The sequence below is a fragment of the Juglans regia genome, chromosome 13 (genome assembly GCF_001411555.2).
Source record: "Juglans regia cultivar Chandler chromosome 13, Walnut 2.0, whole genome shotgun sequence".
Taxonomy (NCBI): domain Eukaryota; kingdom Viridiplantae; phylum Streptophyta; class Magnoliopsida; order Fagales; family Juglandaceae; genus Juglans; species Juglans regia.
Genome location: NC_049913.1, coordinates 36,234,455 through 36,255,169, shown reverse-complemented (window position 1 = coordinate 36,255,169; position 20,715 = coordinate 36,234,455). Strand labels below are relative to the sequence as shown.

Here is a 20,715-nt window from a genome sequence, read left to right as displayed (position 1 = left end):
TTTCGTTCGTCTGATCGAGGGTGTTTTGGTCTTTTTAGTGAAGGTCATCTTCTGTTTCCTTCTCTCTCGACTCAGACCCCCTCTCTCTTCTGTTCAGCTTCAGTTTAATGTGTTTAACGCCGGGCAATTCCTATTTTGAAGAAAGCATATGGAGACAGCATGCATAAAATTTTGCATGTTGGTCCAGACACCTGTTCGGTGGTTTCTAAATTGCTTAAAGAGGAGGAAACTGAAGCCTGGGGCGTGGAACCATATGATATAGAGGATGCAGATACTAACTGCAAAGTTCTTGTTGGCAAAGGCGTTGTGCGTGTAGCTAATATCAAGTTTCCTCTTCTATATATATCAAAATCGTTTTTCCTTGTAATTATTTTAGTTGCTCTAGATTACTTATCTCCAAGATATCTCAACAAGACCCTTCCTGATTTGGCAAGAGTATCAGTTGATGGTCTTGCGATATTTACAGGTAAATCTCCAATAGAAGTTTATCCTCTCTCTCACTTTGCATCATGGATGCTTGAGTTTGGATTTAAAATTCTTTTCTCACCCTCAATAGTTTCTCGTACAATCCTTACCTGAAGCAAATTATTTTTTCCATTATATTAGCAAACGGAACTAGGTGTCCATGTGCTATACTGCTTGAGTTTGGAAGCCGACGGATATGATGGGGGGTAATAAGGCTTAAGTGACTTTTCAACTCCTTCCCTTAGAAGCTAAAATGGATGATGGGGATTCAATTTAGGAAGATATTTTCCTTACCCAGCAAATCAATGGCTATGATTAAAAGAGCTTTATATTTAAAATAAATAAAATAGTAAAACTAAGGGTAATATTGTAAAATCATATAATTATACCCTTCCCTCGTTTTAATAAGTCCTATTTAAATCAAAACATACTCATTTTAAAATATATAATGCATAAAAGAATATTTCATTTAAAGTATTAATAAAAATGACATAAAAGAACATTATTTATTAAATATTGAACGAAAGAAATTGAATTGTGTCGCATTGAGATCTCGACGTGCGAACTTTCTTCTATAATTCTATAGTAAGCGATGTAACATGATTAAAAATATAAATTCTAAGTACTTAATGTACAAATTAATATATACTTGTGACATATTGTCTGATCATAGTATATATACATATTTCACGACTTAATTTACACGATAATCATAAAAAGGTGTCATGTATTATATGGTCTGCCACAAACTAGCCAGCCAGCATTTTGACTTAATCTTTTTGTTAAACTTGTATTAAAAAAATTTAACAAAATGATCAATTTGTAAAATTTATATTAAACTATGGCATATTTTGAATTAATCATTTTTCTTTTGTAAAAAATCATATAATTTTTGTAAAAAATCTAAATTAGGCAAACGTCCCTTGGACGTTGCTCTATTAATAGTATATATATATATATATATATATATATATATATATATATAAGGCTTAGTTCGAATGGAGATGCTTTCATCTCATTTTAATCAAAATGGAATGCTTATTGGGAACGTACACCAGTTGCCACGCAGGGAGATATGGACCACATGCATAAAGCCACCAAAAGCAGTACGTACGTAAATGGGAGTAATAATTGACATCCGTCACCCTCCAAACCGATCACCGCCATGATCTGATCATCGTACCTAAGCTACCTGGTAATGCCTGCCCACTGTATGAATTCCATTAATTTGTCTCTTTTATTTCTTGGATCATCGCTAGCTGATTTCATCTGTTTTTGTTTTTTTTTTTTTTTGGTTTTGACTTCCTTATGCATGTCAGTGTTGCAGGCAGCGATGATCTCATAATTAAAGTCATTTCATTCCCAACCCGGATACGTTCCACAGAAAACAATTCAAAACAGTAGTAAATAAAGATAGGAAGAAATATGGCAACGTTATTGTGGGACCAGCTTCTGTCTCCACTTTGATCCAATGGACGGCCACAGGTTTTCATTTCATTTCATTTTCTTAAATATTAAGTAAAATTAAAAAAATTAAAATATTCAAAGGATAATTTTAAACGGTAACATTAATGAGGCAAAATAGCATTTTTCTTCTAGACGTGAGGATGTAAGAATGATGCAAACTTTCTTTTGCTCACATGCAGATCAAACATATGTAAGGGGGGCATGCATCACGTTCATGATCATGTGATGTCCCTGCATGAAGAAGAGGGGACCAAGAAGATGAGGTTGTCTTTTACAACCATGCCGAAAGATCAGAGCCCCACTAAAAAAATGGTACGAGCCAATATATATGCATGACCACTGGATCGATATTAATCAATAATTTTGCACAAGGAATTCTTTGATGAGATGATGATGATCATGATGATCAAGTGGAATTTGGAAGCAGATAAGGATAGTCAGGCCGGGGGAAAGGGCAAAAAAGTAAAAAATAAAAATCTTAATCAAGGTAGACACCCATCACCCGGCCAGCCAATGAGATCATAGATTGGTAGCGCATATATGATATAAGATAATCAAGAGGCTGGCGGGCTCTTCTAGGGTTTACCAAAGATCAAAGTGTATTTTTAATATATATATTAATGAGACATGTCACTAGCAAGCTTGTTGCTTTTTCACATGATAACGAGTCCATTAATCTGCTGCATTCCCATTGGGGTCTTTTCTTTTCTCGGATTCCTTAAAAGATCTTTTGCATTGTTTAACTTGGAAATTAAGTTTCGAGGAAAATGACACCGTTTTGAATATTCGTGCATTTTATTATATATTTCATTGATTATTGTATGAATTCCTTACCTTTGACCATGACTTGGAAAAATCTAAATTCCAGAAAAAAATAAAAAAAAATCTTGAACGGTTTAACTCTTTTGGAAAAGCAAGAAAATATTAATATTGGCATTTGTATATACAACAATTAAAATTTAATTAAGGCCCCCCACATCATTTGTTATATATATACATTGATCATCATCATATGAATTCCTTAACCTTCAATACTATTTGGAAAATTCCAAAAACACAAAAAAGCAAATGAATAAAAAACCCTTGAATGGTTTTAACTTTTTGAAAAGGCAAAAATATTGGCATTTAAATATGTAACAATTAATATGTGAGTTAATCATTAGCTAGTTCATATGAATCATCAATCATTAATTAAATATTTAAAAAAAAAAGTATGAAGGGCTTATCATCTTAAAACTGTATTAAAATCATATAGATCATTTGATTAGGAAGGCAATACCATTTCAACAGTCACTTTTTCCATTTTCTTTTAAGTGATAGTATACAACTCATGATGTGATGCAAGAGAGTGAGTTATTATTAGTTGCTTAGAAAAGATGAGGTGGTCATTCACCTGAATATCATGAATTATTACCCACCCATATAACACCCACCGCCCTAAGTATGAAAACGGAAAAACGGTCCCGTTTGGATTCATAAATATTTTTATCTCATCTTATCATTATAGTTTTTTTAAATATAAAAATAAAAATAATATTAAAAAATAAGATTTTATTCAACTTTCATATAAAACTATCTCATCTCATTTAAATTGAAAGTGCATAAACTTAATTTATTATATCTCCAAAGGATTTATAAATTGACAGAAAATTATTGGTGCAATACTATTTTTTCAGCTCAAATTAGAGTATGAGAAGAGAAATTTTAGAACTTCAAATTAACCAACATAAATATCATTAGTTATTTTTTTTAATCCTAGATAATATGATAGATCATGATGTATGAGATTTTCATATCATTAAGGATCGAATGTTTGAATAAATGAATTTTGAAATGTATTTAATTGGTCTATTTTAAAAGGGAAGAAGAAATAATGGTAGGAAGAGTTAGGCCTTGATCTCCAGCAGCTCACACGTGATCATGATTCATGACAAAACAAAAATGAGCTTGGATGGTTCGGATGGATCTGCAGCTTTTAGGTCACAGCCAACCTTATCGAAATCTTATTGGCTCATGACACCTGCACCAATTGGAGTCAGTGCCCATCGCTTTTGCTTCTTCTTTCTGGATGCATCGTCCTTTTGTAGGGACCAAAAGGTAATACAAACATTTAACTTGCTTACAGCTTTATTTAAAAAAAAAAAATAGTAGAAGGTATCATTAAAATATTAATTTTATCACGTAAATATCATATTTAATATTTTTTTAAGAAGAATTATACAGGATTTATATACTTTAAAATTATAAAAATTATTTCTCAAAAATGAATAATAGAATAAAAGAATCTTATTTAGATACTGTTTAAATAGTGAATTGAGATAAGATAAAAATTAAATTAAATATTAATAATATATTATTTTTAATATTATTATTATAAAGATGAGATGAATAAAATGAGATAAAAGAAGACCTTACTCTCAACAAGTACTGTGAGGGATGGTGGTAAAGGCGGTTGGAGGCCACAACAGTTGAAAATGCTTTGCGATAAAACTACATTAATTATCGTTTAGATATGTTTTGAGATGACTTTAGGTTTATATATAAAAAAAACCCAATCGATCAATCATTTTCGAGGCAATAAATAGTATAGTTTTGAATAGCAATGCTATATACAATTTTTATTTAAAAATTGTAATATAAGTTTAGATAATTTTATTTTTAAAAATTTTTAAAATTATAAAAATATCTCTCTTAAAATGACGTATTTTCTCATTTAATAAAGAACCTGCATATACAATCTTCATTTGAAGACTATAAATAGAGTTTCTCAGTTTTGAATATAAAAAACCTTATCCAATTGATCAACCACTTTCCAGAAAAAAAAAAAAAAAACTCTTTGAAATTCCATCTCTCGATTAATTGGACATTAATTATGTGCAGAAGAGGCCATCAAAATCACCAACTTTGAAATTGCACTCACAATTAACAAAACTCTGCCTACCAATCTGAATGCGTGTCACCTTAATTTACCCATTAATCCTCTCATTTTGTGAAATTTATTCAAAGTCCAAAAACACGAGATTCCAAGCAGAATATTTGAAATAATTGTTCACATCAGGCAAGGAAAGGGATGGCAATATTATTATTCGGATAATTTAATTTATAGGTAGCTTCTGGTGATATATATATTAGGAAGATAATATTGAAAATTGCTGACCGTTGCATCTAAAAACTGAACATGGTATCAACAACTCCCAACATAAGGTCACTTTGTATAGGCTTCCCTCAGCCAAAATAATAATAATAATAATAATAATAATAATAATCCCAAATGAAAGTAGTTGAAACTTTATACCCAAAAAAGAAGAAGCATTATTCTTCGTGAATAACCATATAGGTTGGATTCCTCGAGGAGCCCATGGAGGCCCATTTGGAGTAATTAACCCGGTCCAGATACTTAATATATTGAGGTACCGGGCTTGGGTCCAGTTTCTATTAAAATTGGAACCACCCCTTGGATGTTTGATATATGTCCCGGATGAATGAATACATGTGGAGGGCACATGTCTCACAACGATTGGATCTTGGAACTAGACCCAATTTAATTAGTGTCCTTTTTCTTGAGATACAATACAAAAGAAGATTACGTGTATGTTCTTGTTTCGAGTGAAATTGCATTCAGCAAAAACTACCTCAACAAGCATATTGTGGAGGATGAATTTCTTCCTTAATAGTCCCAAGACAGCGAAGAAAACCTGGTCGAGCTCCAGATATCTCTGGTTTGGACTTGTTTTTCGAAATATATCCAAACTTGGACAGAGTCACAGAGGTAGAAATGCAACTTCCCTTTTGGGCTTAAGGGCCTAAGGCTGTATTTGGGAAAACAAATGTTATCAAACATTCTCATATTATTTCTTTAATATTCATATATATGATTTAAGATATTTTTAATATTCGGATGAAGTCTCAAAAATTAATTATTGATAAAATTTATTATTTTTTTAATTTTTTATAAAAAATTAAACTCATTTTAATTTATTTTATACATTTAAATATATATTTTAATTTATTTATATTTAAATTTATAAAATATTATTATTCATAAATAAATTCAAATATTCTGAAATTACGTCAGTTCAAAAGCAGCCAAATAGAACAGGTGTTGTCATTCATGCATTTCCACGAAGCCTGCGTTAAGTACTGGCTCCAAGAGTTGGTAGGGAAACTGCATTGTCTTGTCTGAATCCTGATTACTTTGCATCATCTGAAATGCTCCAAAAGGATGGCCTCTTGACTTGTCGGTATGATACTGATGTGAAGAGAAGGGAAAAAAAAAAAAAAACCCATAATTTATCAATAGGCCAACGTCTTAACTACGTTTTAAGAGTATTGATGATGAAGTAGTCAAATGTCAATATAAATTTAAACTTTAATTAAATGTGAAAAAAATTTTCATATTAGATTAGCTAAAAGTCTAAAACTTAAGATTTGAACTACAGTAAATTTTAAGTCCTCTCCAAATATGACTAGTTACTATTTATAATAGAAAGTAATATTTTATTATATCTTCACTTCCCTCTCTCTTTGAATGGTAAAACATACATGACATGCACATTATTTATTCTACTAATTACGAATATTGATAGAGTAGATACATTATTTTTACAAAATATGAATATATATGAAATATATAATTTGTATTTGTAAAAAAAAAAAATATTATATTATATTATTATTTTAACTTTAAGATAGTTAGTCCAATGTAGACTTATTTAGTCAAAAATTAATATTATAATTAAAAGTTAATATTTTAGCTAAATTTTAAACTTGACAATGACTAGGTCATTACTAATAATCTAACGGGTTAATTGCTCTATCATATCGTACGCAACTACCAATATTCCACCCTCTTTATTAAGGTGGTTTTTTGACAAATTAATTCCTCTTCTATGCTTTCCCACTTTGTTTGTTGAAGTGTTACTTAAGTACGAGTTTTGCTATATCAGTTACTATTTATTTTCATATTCTATATTTAATAATTTTTTTTTTCATATAATGTAGAGTGTGTGATAAATAGTGACTGATGATAATAATTATTCTTTAACTAAATAGGATAGTGTGTTGAATTTAAATCTCTATTATGATATCATTTTAAATAATTAGTTGTCTAAAAGCTTAAGTTAATAAAAAAAATGTAATTTTATTATTTATATATATATTTAACATTCATTTTATTATTTAATTAAATAAGATAAAATGTATAGTTAGGAGTTGAACTTCTTATTATATTTTAATGTAATGTGAAATTATCACTTATATTAAAAAGTTTAAATTGTAATTGATTTTAATTATATTATTGACAAAAGTAACCATAGAGAAATGGGAATTGAGAGGATTAGGGGCACTTGTCTTTCGATTCTTCTCCACTGAATCAAGACTACTACGCAATCCCAAAAATCCTCTTCCTCTGGCAAGGTATTTATCCTTTGAATTTATCATTCTGCAACGATTACCAAAAAAATATATACAATTAAAAATCTCATTTTCCTCTTTTTAATCCAGCTTGCATATTAAACACACACCAAACAACCATACTCTATGTTTTACAGTGAGTTTTTCAAATAACAGTATACAAAATTCAATTATTTTATTTAAAAGTTGATGATAATCATGATTATGAGTTTTTTTTTTTGGCACATATGATATGAGATATTTTAGAGCAGGTGAAATAACTAAAATGTCTTTTCATTTTCATTAAAGTTTCCATTTTCAAAGTACAAAGACAGATTTACCCTAGCCCAAACCATCTGTATAATGCGAAGTACAAGGACAACTAGGTCATATGACCCGAACCTCAATGATCAAGCTCACAGTCACAGTCCTTTCGCCGACCTTCAGTACTATAACTTTCAGTCCCTTTTCTGCATTCATTTCTTCATCCCAAAGAACCCAACACAGAATGGGGTTCCTTCAAAGCATTTCTCTCGTAATCCTTCTCTTCCTTCTCCATCGCACTGAGTCAACATGGCCTCCATTTGCCTGTGACGTATCCAACCCATCAACAAAGTCGTTCACTTTCTGCAAAACCTCACTACCCATCGCAAAACGAGCCAGAGACCTTGTTTCCCGCCTCACATTGGACGAGAAAATCTCTCAGCTCGTTAACTCAGCTCCTCCGATCCCTCGTCTCTGTATTCCTGGCTATGAGTGGTGGTCGGAGGCTTTACACGGCGTCGCCAGTGTTGGACGCGGCGTCTACTTCAATGGGACTATTCGGGCCGCCACAAGCTTCCCTCAAGTCATTCTCACTGCCGCTTCCTTCGATGCCCATCTCTGGTATCGCATCGGCCAGGTGATCAGTCACTGTTACTGTATAGTAATCCGAGTTCATGTGAATTTTTGAATCCAAGTTATGCATATTTACCTGTTGATTATCTATATATTTGTGGATGTTTGGAATTTAAAGGCGATCGGAACAGAAGCCAGAGCGGTGTACAATGCTGGACAAGCGATTGGGCTGACGTTTTGGGCTCCAAACATAAATATATTCAGGGACCCAAGATGGGGGAGAGGGCAAGAGACACCAGGAGAGGATCCATTGCTTACAGGGAAGTATGCAATGGCATATGTGAGAGGGGTTCAAGGGGACTCCTTCGAGGGTGGGAAGCTCAAGGGTCATCTTCAGGCTTCTGCTTGCTGCAAGCATTTTACTGCCTATGATCTGGACTTTTGGAGGGGTGTCAACCGGTTCGTTTTTGATGCTCGTGTGAGTTTCCAACTTACATTACACCTCTGTTTTTGTTGCTTTTTTGGTTCTTTCCTTACTGTGTTCTCTGCCTTTTGGGACATTGTTCAAAGATTCCTTCCTCCTTGTTTCAAGTGCCCTTGTTACTATTGACACTACATGCAAAACTGGAAAACAGATTGGTGGACTAGACAGCTTTTTATTGGATTCTGGTGTTCTGTATTCATGTCACTTTTTTTTTTTTTTGTTTTGGTTAATGGGTCTTTAATCTTCAGTTAAAGGCAGCAATAATGGCCTTTTTGCCTTGAATTGTTGAGAATTGTTTAAAGAAACTTCTGATCTCAAAGAAAACCGGAGCAAAAAACTTGCTAGGATTACTCTTTGGACTTTGTTTGAAAACAATTTATGATATTATTTTTGTTTTAGGATTTAAAAAAGTTGAATTGTTTATTATATTTTGTTTGACAATTTAGAAAAGTTGTAATGTTTAGATGAAATGTGTTGAGATGGATTTGGTATTCAACACGGCAAAAGACTTGCTGCAACAAAATCTTCTGTACTTTTCAAGCAACTAGAGACTGCTCTACTAACCTTTTCCTTTCTTGTGAACTGAGTTTCAGGTCACATTGCAAGATCTGGCAGACACATATCAACCTCCATTTCAGAGCTGCATAGAGCATGGGCGAGCCAGTGGGATAATGTGTGCTTACAACCGTGTGAATGGGATCCCAAGCTGTGCAGATTATAATCTTTTATCCAAAACTGCAAGAGGACAATGGGGTTTTCACGGGTAAAACAATATATTTATTATAATATGCATAAATCTTTACATCTAAAGAACATACTTTGGGACTAAAATCTCTCTACTTTTTGCTGCCGAAAATGATCAGCTACATCACCTCAGATTGCGATGCGGTCTCCATCATCCATGACGATCAAGGATATGCCAAATCACCCGAAGATGCAGTTGTGGATGTCCTCAAAGCTGGTGCGTAAATTTTAAAGATTTGAAAAATTTGCAATAGAATTATTTTATAAAAAATACTACAATTACAAAAAAATTTTATAAAAATAAATATATAGAGGAGACGTTTGGATTCGAGGATGACTTGAGATGAGTTGAGATGGATTGTGAATAGTAATGAGATGAGTTGTGAATAGTAGTGAGATTTGTGAGTTAAAGTTACTGAATAGTAATGAATAGTAGTGAGATGAGTTGAGATGAGCTGAGATGACTTGCGAATCCAAACGTCTCCTAATATGATTTGACATGTTATATTAGATTATAAAATAAATTTAATACAAAAATTTATGTCTTATATGGTAATCTAATCAATACATACGTGTCAATTGTCCCTTCAGCCTCAAACCTTTTTCTTTTTCTTCGGCAGCTGTCCCTTTAGTTTGTACCTCTCTAGTTGGGCCCAATTGCCTTAATATGAATGTCGGTAATTATCAACAAGTGGACCATCAGTCTGTAGTCCATCTTAGTAGCTTTCTAGATGGATTTTAATTTTTATGGAAAAGTATGGGAATAGATTTTGGTCTGTAGTCCATACTAATCACACTATCACCAATTATATGTGGACACGTGTGGAAAAAATTAAACATGCCCCGTGAACTGATAATATTAAAAATAAAAAATAAAAAATTTCTAAAAGAAAAAACTAACAACATGATAAAACATAAAATTACTAAAAAGCGTAATAAGATTAGATTAAATAAACTTAAAATTAAGAACTGATAAACGTTTTATTAAAATGGCTATTGGGTGGCCCTTGTTTTTATTTTATTTTTTTATTGTTCTTGGTCATGACATGGCAAATCAGGTCAACAATTTTTGTTAATGAAACAGTAGAATTTGGAAAGATTGATCACTTATATATATATAAAATACTGCTACATCTACAAAAAAATTACATAAAAATAATTTTACAAATTGATGTGACTTCATCTGATCTGTTATATTTACTTTACAATAAAAATAATTTTATAATCTGACGAATCATATCAAGCTACATCAGTTTGTCGGATTATTTTTGTGTAATCTATTTGTGGTTAGAGTATTTCCTATATATATATATATGTATTATCACGAGCATTTTGAAATACACATGAATAATGCTTAACTTACAACTGTCTTACAATTATCTTACAACTCTATATTCAATTGATTGTAAAAGAGTTATAAGTGAATTGTATGTGTATTATTGCTCCGGCCACATATACGCACAGTTGATTTCTTGATTGAGAATCTTTGTTTTTGGCTTTGCTTATGTGTGTACTTTGAACGTTATTTACAGGCATGGATGTCAATTGTGGATTCTACTTGCAGGAACACACTAAGAAAGCTGTAGAGGAGAAAAAACTACCTGAGTCCGAAATAGACAGAGCGCTTCACAACCTTTTCTCTGTCAGAATGAGGCTAGGATTATTCAATGGCAATCCAGTTGAACTGCCTTTTGGCAAAATTGGTCCAGATCATGTGTGTTCCAAAAAGCACCAGGCTCTAGCTCTTGAAGCCGCTCAAAATGGCATTGTCCTGTTGAAGAACTCTGCCAGATTGCTCCCACTTCCTAAAAAAAGAACCTTGTCCCTTGCTGTAATAGGCCCCAATGCCCATTCTCCCCAAACACTTTTGGGAAACTATGCGGGCCCTCCATGCAAGTCTGTTACTCCACTGCAAGGACTGCAGAGCTATGTCAAAAACATAATCTACCACCCGGGTTGCAATGTAGTGGACTGTTCTACAGTTGCAATTGACAAAGCTGTCAAAATAGCCAAGGGGGTGGATTATGTGGTGTTGGTTATGGGACTGGACCAAAGTGAAGAGAGTGAGGGCCACGATCGTGAGCGCTTAGAGCTTCCCGGAAAGCAGCAAGAACTCATCACTAGTGTTGCAAGAGCAGCTAAGAAAACAGTTGTTTTGGTTCTTCTTTCTGGAGGTCCAGTTGATATATCTTGGGCCAAGCATGACGTAAACATTGGAAGCATCTTGTGGGGTGGTTATCCTGGAGAAGCTGGAGGAACTGCACTTGCAGAGATTATCTTTGGTGACCACAACCCAGGTGAACCTTATGTACATAGCTTGAAGAGAAATTCTGCTAGATGCGAGTTCATTAAAGAGAATCAAGTTCATTTCTTTGAAGTGCAGGTTTAATAGTGTAATTCATTTTGACATGCAGGAGGAAGGTTGCCAGTGACTTGGTATCCACGAGATTTCGTCAAAGTACCAATGACAGACATGAGGATGAGGTCGGATCCGTCATCAGGTTATCCGGGGCGCACCTACCGTTTTTATAATGGTGAAAAGGTGTTTGAGTTTGGTTATGGCCTCAGCTACTCAATCTATGCTTACGAGTTCTCATCTGTAACACAAAGCATGGTCCAATTGAATCAATCATCAGCCACACCGACGGTGGAATACAAGTTAGTTTCAGAGCTGGGGGAGAAACTGTGTAAAAGGAAGAAGATCTCAGTCACTGTTGGAGTAAAAAATAAAGGGGAGATGGCAGGGAAGCATCCGGTATTACTGTTTGTGAGAAAGGAAAGACCTAGCCAAGGGAGTCCAGTCAAACAGCTAGTTGGTTTCCGGCGTGTAAATCTGAATGCAGGGGAAAGAGTTGAAGTTGAATTTTTGTTGAGCCCTTGCGAACATCTTAGCAGAGCCAATGAAGTTGGAATGATGGTGATGGAGCCAGGATTACATGTCTTGGTTGTAGGTGATGAAGAGTACCCGGTTACCATTGTTGTCTGAACCCGAAGATTCAAGTCCAGAGACAGTCAATATATGGTTTATGAACCCAGTATGTCTTAGCCATTTATATGCTGTCATTGGTTGTAGATGATGAAGAGTATTTGGTTAGCATTATATTTTGAAATAAAGAGGGAAACAAAAAAAAAAAAACAGACGAGTAATATATGGTTGGAAAACTTGATTGATAAAAAGAATTACAAAAAAATTATCTTATAAACTGATGCGACATAATACGTTAGATTGTAAAAATATTTATTGTAAAAAGCTTTTAATACACGAGAATCCCTGGACATAGATCAATAGGCAACGGTTTCCATTCGGCATCCCTTTCTCAAATTGCAAGCTATAAATAGAGGGCCAGTCTTGCATTCCGAGTCATTACTAAGAGTAACCTCAGGAATTCTGTGGGTGCAAGCGCTTGAAACAATCCTGCATAGATGTGGGGAGGCACGGGGCACGAAGTACGACAGATTGATATGGAAGGAATAAAACTTGTTTAGGACATCTAACTCTATTATTCCACTGCTCTCCAGCCGTAAATGGAAATCATGCCGCGGGTTGGAATCGAATCTCAAAAAACAAGTTAATTAGGAAGTTCCCCTGGCTGGCTTTGTTTAAACCAAGTCTTTCAAGCGAAAATCGGGAGCTATGAATAAACTCCATATACTCTTTAAACTGCATGCCATCTCTGAGTTGCATGTTATTGGACATTTTTTTTTGGCGAAGAACTTCATTCCTTGACATTCCTTCTGGGTCTTCTTCTCAGCAGACTGAACTGATCTCACAGACTTGAGCCTTCTTGAATCAGAGGAAGAATTCAGTTGCCCTATTATGCCTAAGAAACATGAAGGTCTGATCTAGTAGTGTGGCCTTCAGCAAAACATCAAGGGGATATTCCAGCCCCACCCCAAAGCCATTGTCTTCAAAAGATGCTCTTGAGATAAGTGAAACTTTTAAATAAAACACAATGTTCTGGGGATGGCTGCACTAGGGCTGAAAACTGACGTTGTCAATACAGTTTCGGTCCAAAACTGATGCCGCACTGATGACTTTTGGAGAGGCTCAGAATCGGCCGATTTTGGGGGGGGGGGGGGGTTGGGGACCAGCAGCCTCGCACTCGGCATGGGTTGGTGCGGTTCATCCATTTGTTGTCGATTCTTTGTGAAGGAGGATGGGAGGCGCTGAACTATACTGTTAGTGGGAAGAAATACATTTGCAGAGGGAAGAAACAGAGAAGAGAAGAAAATGAGAAAGAAGGGGGTTTATTAATCCCAGGTCGAAACACTGCCGCCGTTTCACCTCATTTCTTTTATAAAACTCAACTAAAATGATGTCATTTCACTTAAGCGAAACAACATCATTTAATCAGTCAGTTCCATGGTTTGGATTTGGTTCAGACTAAAACTAAATTAACAGGCATTGGTTTCCTTAATTTTATACCACCGGTTGTCCCGTTCTTTGCCAGTTTCGGCCGATTCTGAACTTGGGCAACCACGACAACCAGTCCATGTTGGCGACAGTCAGTCCTGTTGATTTTTGTACAGCCCTGGGCTGCACTTCCGTTTAGTGGCATCACTTCATAAAATAGACCCCCCCCACCCCGGGGGAGCATTATTTTCCATTTTTGGAGGAATGCAAATGGTAAAGTCCAAAGCTATCACATAACACGCCATTATACTAAATCGAATTATTTATCTATTATAAAAATGAGTGCAACAAGTGCCAACAGAATACATTAATGTCCGGAACACACCGGTTTGAGATTCCACTAAAAACCTAGGAATTTGTTTTCCAGTAAAACACGGAACAGTAAAATTCTTTCAAGGATCTTTAACAAATGAAAAAATATTTGATTAAAAAATAAGGAGTACAAATACAAGAAATTTATAACGACAATAATGTACAGTTAAATCATCATCTTCTTAAACATCTCAAAAGGGGAGGTTTAGCAATGAGCATTGTTAATACAAACATAACCGTGAAAGATATATAAGCTACAATGACATGAGATTCTCTAGCAAGAGAGCAGTAGCTCACACTCACTGCGTTTCTATTCCTGTGGAAAGTAGCAACAACAAATCCAGGGTCATCCCCTGCATTCCATGTCATGGCCGGAACAGTCACCTCGTGGGTTCCGTCTGGGTGAAGATGATCACAAAATCCATGGGTGTGTGCACTGAAAACAATCCTATTAACAGAGGAAAGAGGAACGATTGATTAGCTTACCGGTGCAAATGAGGACAACTTAGTTTTTGAGCGTTGTAATAAGGAGGAATACAGTAACCTATCAACAAAAATAGAAGGTGATAGAATCTTTGAAAATAAAGTACTGTGCCAACTCATTGAAAACCTGTATCAACTTACACAAACCCTAACTAAACTTTTAAGTATAAGAATTGCCTTCAGTCAGCTATTACACCTAGTACTAGCACTATTGAGAATAGAACTTGCATGAAGCCACTAACTCTGCATATTTAGATGTTAGATACAGATAAGGAAGTGTAAGATGACCAGGAATAATGTCACAAGTAAACAGCAACTCAAATCAGAATACCACCAACAATGATTTTTATATTGATTGTGGGATCAACATCAAGAATTCTCTTGACATGTTATCCAAAAGAAAAGAAGTTCCTTAGTAGTTGAGAAATTTTTAGATCACTACTTATCCCAAAAGAAGAAGAAGAACCTTGTAAATGGAATAGTGTTTGAGTTTCCATAGTTGATGAAATGTCAAAAGGGAGTTGTAAATACAAGTGCAACTGCGTAACTTGGCAAAAGATTCCAAGCACAATAGAAAATGAAAAAATTGCAAAACAGCGAGAACCTTTTAGTCACTCTTTTGCAATTACAAGAAAGAATACTGTACAGGTATGTTTATGCACAGGAGAAGCATGGCATGATAGACGTAGACGGAAACAAAGATTGCAGATCAAACCAATGAGTTTTGTAACAAAATGACTTAACAAATCATCCATTCCCCCACTCCCCTTCTTCCCAACAAAAGGAAAGAAAGATAAAAAAAAACAGCTACAAATCCGGTAGAAATTTCTGAAGGCATCCAAATGACATTAGGCTAAGTGTGTTAACATTCAGGGGAAATTAGAGCCAAACTTAAAGGAAGACAAGAAATTTCCCCAAAAAATTCATATATGGTAAGTGAAACAGCAACATTGACATAAACATCCTCACAATCAAATGAGATCTACCTACTATTTAATGGCAAATTAGGCTTTAGCACCCATAACTGTCAACCTTGATACAATTTCCCTCTATACTTCTGACTTGGCTATTGGCACTCTCTCAAAAGAATTGTTGCAATGTACTCTCAAATGATAAATTTACCAAGACATCCCTTTAAGCAAATAGTATATGTAAATTTAGTCCACATGCCGTTTGCCACGCAGCTCACGCAGCTAAAAAATTGACAAAACTTTAATTTTGTAGTTTTCTAGTTAAATCTATCAAAAACATTTACTCCCTCCCTCCCACACACACACACCTAGTATGCCTGACCCCACGTCATCTCCTTTCAAATTGCACTTATAAGCCTCAATGTTTGGATTGCTCTGAAGATGCCTTGGACTGTTAGAGGAGTTCGCAAGTTGGAGAGGGAGGCTTCATCATCGTGCAAAAGGTGAGGTTCAGGTGGTGTTCCTCTTAGCATTATGTGGACAATCTGGAGGGAGAGGAATTCAATGATACAGAACTGAATGGGAACTTGCTTAAAACTATTTCCAGAAGAAGTTCAATATTTGCTTAGATGCACGCTTTTAGCTCTTACATTCAAACTCTCACGCTTTGTGACCTCGCATTAGAACTCTTTTTGATTTCATGGCTGTTCAAAAAAATCTTGGATCACATTATTAAATGGATGTATTATAATCATCCTTTATCACTAACCAAAGTTTGCATGACTAATAAGGCGCTTAAGGAATGGCGAAAGAATGTGAAATTATAATCCATTGAATACCTTACCGACAAAAAAAAACAATCAATTGAATACCTCTTTCCATCACCACATTCCCAACAGGTTAAAAAATATTATAAACAAAGATAGGAAATTTTGGCAGTAACAAGAATTCGCGTCAGTTAAAAACTATAAGACAAAATCTACACATCTCATGGACAGTGTGACAAAATGTTCCAACATATTGAAGCTGGAAACCTAAAGATTATCACTACAAAAAGACTGTAAAGCAAGAACCCTATGTAAATTAAATTATAGGAGATTGACAAAAGGATGCAACACGAATATATAAGAAAGAATGGTAGTGGACAAGTTCACGACTTATGAAGACGAGCACATAAAAACTGAAATAAAAGCATGGAGTTACCTTGGTTTAAGGGCCTGAAAAATGTATTCGGTAACATTTGGTGGGAGAGTGTGCGATAACTTGTATGGCCCAATCCCAACAAGTCCCCTGAGGAAAAGAATTTGACATATAATTAAGAGAAGTACCAATATGGAGCTTGAAAGCAATTGAAAGAAGCAATAAATGAATGGCTAACGTAAGATCACTATTTCAGCCTGTAGTCGACCGAGAGAGAGAATGAATTCGTATTTTCATTTACATTCAACATCCTATACATACTACATACAAATGACCATTGTATACTCATGAACTATACTAATTACAACCATGTCCTCTAACACTCCCCCTCAAGCTAGGGCATATATATCATATAAACCTAGCTTGGAACAAATAAACTTTAACCGACTACAACACAATGGTTTGGTAAACATATCTGCAAGTTGATCAGCAGACTTCACAAAGGGTGTAGAAATGTCACCACTTAGTATCTTATCCCGAATGAAGTGACAATCAATCTCAATGTGTTTAGTCCTCTCATGGAATACAGGATTAGATGCAATATGCACTGCAGCTTGGTTATCACAAAATAACTGAAGAGGGACAGGAGCTGGAAACCCAATCTCTTGAAGAAAGTGTTGCAACCATGTTAGCTCACTAGTAGTGTGAGCCATTGCTCTGTATTCGGCTTCTGCACTAGACCGAGCTACTACTGTTTGCTTCTTACTCTTCCATGTAACCAAGTTACCTCCTACAAAGGTACAATATCCAGTAGTCGATCTTCTATCTGAAGGAGATCCAGCCCAATCAGCATCTGAAAAAGCTTCAATTCTAAGGTGTCCATTTGGTCTATACAATAGTCCAAGGCCAGGAGCTCGCTTAAGATAACGAAGAATATGGATTACAGCATCCCAATGTGAGACCCTGGGCGCTTGTAGAAATTGACTCACTACACTCACTGCATAAGAGATATCAGGTCTAGTGATAGTAAGATAATTCAATTTTCCAACAAGTCTTTGATACCGACCCAGATCTCCAAACAACTCACCTTCATCTTTCAAGAGTTTACGATTTAGGTCCATAGGAGTGTCAATAGGTCGTGCACCTAACATGCCAGTTTCTTCCAGAAGATCAAGTACATATTTTCTTTGAGATAGGTTAATACCTTTTTTAGATCTACCGACTTCAATTCCAAGAAAGTACCTAAGTTTGCCCAAGTCTTTTGTCTGAAACTGATCATGTAAAAATTGTTTCAGCCTAGCAATTCCAGCTGAGTCACTCCCAGTAATTACAATGTCATCAACATATACAACCAACAAAATATGACCTGCATCACTGTGTAGGTGAAAGACCGAGTGGTCTGTTTGGCATCTATGAAGACCAAATGCTAATACAGCATCAGAGAACCTCCCAAACCATGCTCGAGGAGATTGTTTCAAACCATATAATGCCTTTTTTAATTTGCACACAGTACCTCGATACTCCCCCTGAGCAACAAACCCAGGTGGTTGCTCCATATACACTTCCTCATTTAAGTCGCCATGGAGGAATGCATTTTTAACATCCAACTGAAATAAGGGCCAATCCAAGTTAGCAGCAAGAGAGATCAATACCCGAATAGAAGAAATTTTGGCAACTGGGGAAAAAGTCTCATCATAATCAATGCCATAAGTTTGAGTGTAACCCTTAGCAACCAAGCGGGCTTTCAGACGTTCAACAGACCCATCAGAATGAAATTTGATTGTATATACCCATCTACAACCAACAAGGTGTTTACCAGGTGGTAGAGGAACAAGATCCCATGTCCCATTATGGTGAAGAGCATTCATTTCATTTTTCATAGCTGTCCTCCATTCCGAATCAGATAAAGCATCATGAACTGTCTTAGGAACAGAAAATTTTGAAAGTTGAGAAGTAAAGCATGAAAAAGATGGAGATAAGGCATGACAAGAGACATATTTGGCAATCGGATGTTGAGTAACACAAGAACGAGTACCTTTTCGGAGAGCAATAGGTGGAGAGTCTGAAGCAGTAGGTAACTCAGGATCTGAAGATAGAGACAAGATTGGTGGAGGCATGGGAGCCGGGGGCCGCACACGACGCGAGTACACCTGTAAAGGAACAAGGGAAGGAATAGAGGAGGATTGGGTAAAAGTGGGTGAGTGTGCAGGAGAAAGGGTAAGAGTAGGTAATGGTAGAGGATCACACTCAACAACTGAAGATGTTGTCGAGAAATAGGGTATGGACTCAAAAAAGGTGACATCAGCACTAGTAAAGTAACGTCTAAGAGTAGGACTATAGCAGCGATATCCTTTTTGAGTCCGAGAATAACCAACAAAGAAACACTTGGTAGCACGTGGATCAAGCTTATCAAAGCCTGGGCCAAGGTTATGAACATAGCAAACACACCCAAAGATTTTGGGAGGGAGAGAAAAAGGTGGAGACAAAGGGAACAAGATGGAGAATGGGGAGGAACCATCGAGGACTGACGAAGGCATACGATTAATAAGGTGACACGCAGTAAGAACACCATCACTCCAAAAACGTTTAGGAACATGCATGTGCAATAAAAGTGCTCTGGTTACATCTAACAAATGTCGATTTTTGCGTTCAGCCACCCCATTCTGTTGGGGTGTATAAGCGCATGAAGTTTGATGAACAATTCCTTTATTACTTAAGTAAGTATCAAAGGCACTAGATTTGTATTCTTTAGCATTGTCAGAACGCAAAACTTGAACTTTTTGTCTAAATTGAGTTTTAATTTCTTTCCGAAAGACTTTGAATATGGAAAGAAGTTCAGATCGTGCCTTCATTAAAAACAACCATGTCATACGAGAATAGTCATCAACAAATGTAACAAAATACTGAAACTTGTTTGATACAATGTTGATTGGTCCCCATATATCAGAGTGAACCAATTCAAAAGAACTAGATGCTCGATTATCAACTCGAGGTACAAAAGACACACGATGGTGTTTGCTAAGCTGACATGCTTTACAAGGAAAGGAAGATGCATTTTCAAGATTCCTAACTTGACGTTTCAAAAGAGTAAGAGATGGGTGTCCAAGGCGACAATGCCATTCAAAAGCAGATGATGAGGATGTGAGGGCTCGAGTGGGTGACTGTTTGACATCAAGGTAATACAGACCACCAGCTTCATGCCCCGTACCAATCTTCTTCCCCGTCTTGAGATCCTGAAAGATACATACAGAGGGATAAAATGTCACAGAACATTGAAGAGTTTGAGTAATTTGACTAATGGACAATAAACTAAAGGGAAAACTAGGAGCATATAGAACAGATGACAAGGATATAGAATCGGTGAGCTTAGTGGATCCAATGCCTGTAACTTTAGCAAGAGAACCATTAGCAAGAGTAACACTCTTTGGAGATGTCAAAGTATCTAACTTAGATAAGGAATAAGACAAACCGGTCAAATGTTCATTAGCTCCTGAATCGATGATCCATGGATCTTGAGTAGATGAGACAAGACAGGCAGACGCTGTACCTGAATGGGCATGAGTAGCTATGGAAGATGAAGTCGCTCGTGTGCGAGCCAAAAACTGATCATACTCATCCTTCGATATGCTAATCATCTCTGGAGTCGGGTCGGAACTCGTTGACGGTGATGTAGCATTTTGGCAAATAGCTTGATTAACGGATCCAGATGGTCTACCATGGAGATCCCAACAATAGTCCACCGAGTGGTTAGTGCGACCACAATGAGTGCACTTACGAGATTCACGACCTCGAGTGCGATTACCTCTGGTATCACGCCCCCCACGTGCACCTCTACCACTCCGGCCTCCACGCCCACCGGGAGCAACATAGGAGGCAGCTAAAGCGGATCTCTCATTGCTCTGATACCATGTAGTCGACCGAGAGAGAGAATGAATTCGTATTTTCATTTACATTCAACATCCTATACATACTACATACAAATGACCATTGTATACTCATGAACTATACTAATTACAACCATGTCCTCTAACACAGCCTTTACAGAAATAGTATGGCAAACTTGTATG

General features: G+C 35.8%; 1 protein-coding gene across 1 annotated transcript; it reads left to right on the top strand.

Moving 5' to 3' along the window:
- Positions 1-7,776: 7,776 nt before the first annotated feature.
- LOC108997193 (probable beta-D-xylosidase 7) lies at positions 7,777-12,574 on the top strand. The gene is made up of 6 exons (XM_018973348.2): positions 7,777-8,224; positions 8,339-8,638; positions 9,238-9,407; positions 9,508-9,605; positions 10,921-11,685; positions 11,803-12,574. The coding sequence occupies exons 1-6, from the start codon at positions 7,832-7,834 to the stop codon at positions 12,372-12,374; spliced, it is 2,298 nt and encodes a 765-aa protein (XP_018828893.2). The 5' UTR covers positions 7,777-7,831; the 3' UTR covers positions 12,375-12,574.
- The last annotated feature ends 8,141 nt before the right edge of the window (positions 12,575-20,715 follow it).

What these genes read in the sequence shown, in the direction of transcription:
- LOC108997193 (XM_018973348.2), top strand. Translation starts at nt 7,832, where the DNA reads ATGGGGTTCCTTCAAAGCATTTCTCTCGTAATCCTTCTCTTCCTTCTC. An exon ending in TCTGGTATCGCATCGGCCAG is followed by an intron (nt 8,225 to 8,338) that starts GTGATCAGTCAC and finishes TGGAATTTAAAG; the next exon opens with GCGATCGGAACAGAAGCCAG. An exon ending in GGTTCGTTTTTGATGCTCGT is followed by an intron (nt 8,639 to 9,237) that starts GTGAGTTTCCAA and finishes ACTGAGTTTCAG; the next exon opens with GTCACATTGCAAGATCTGGC.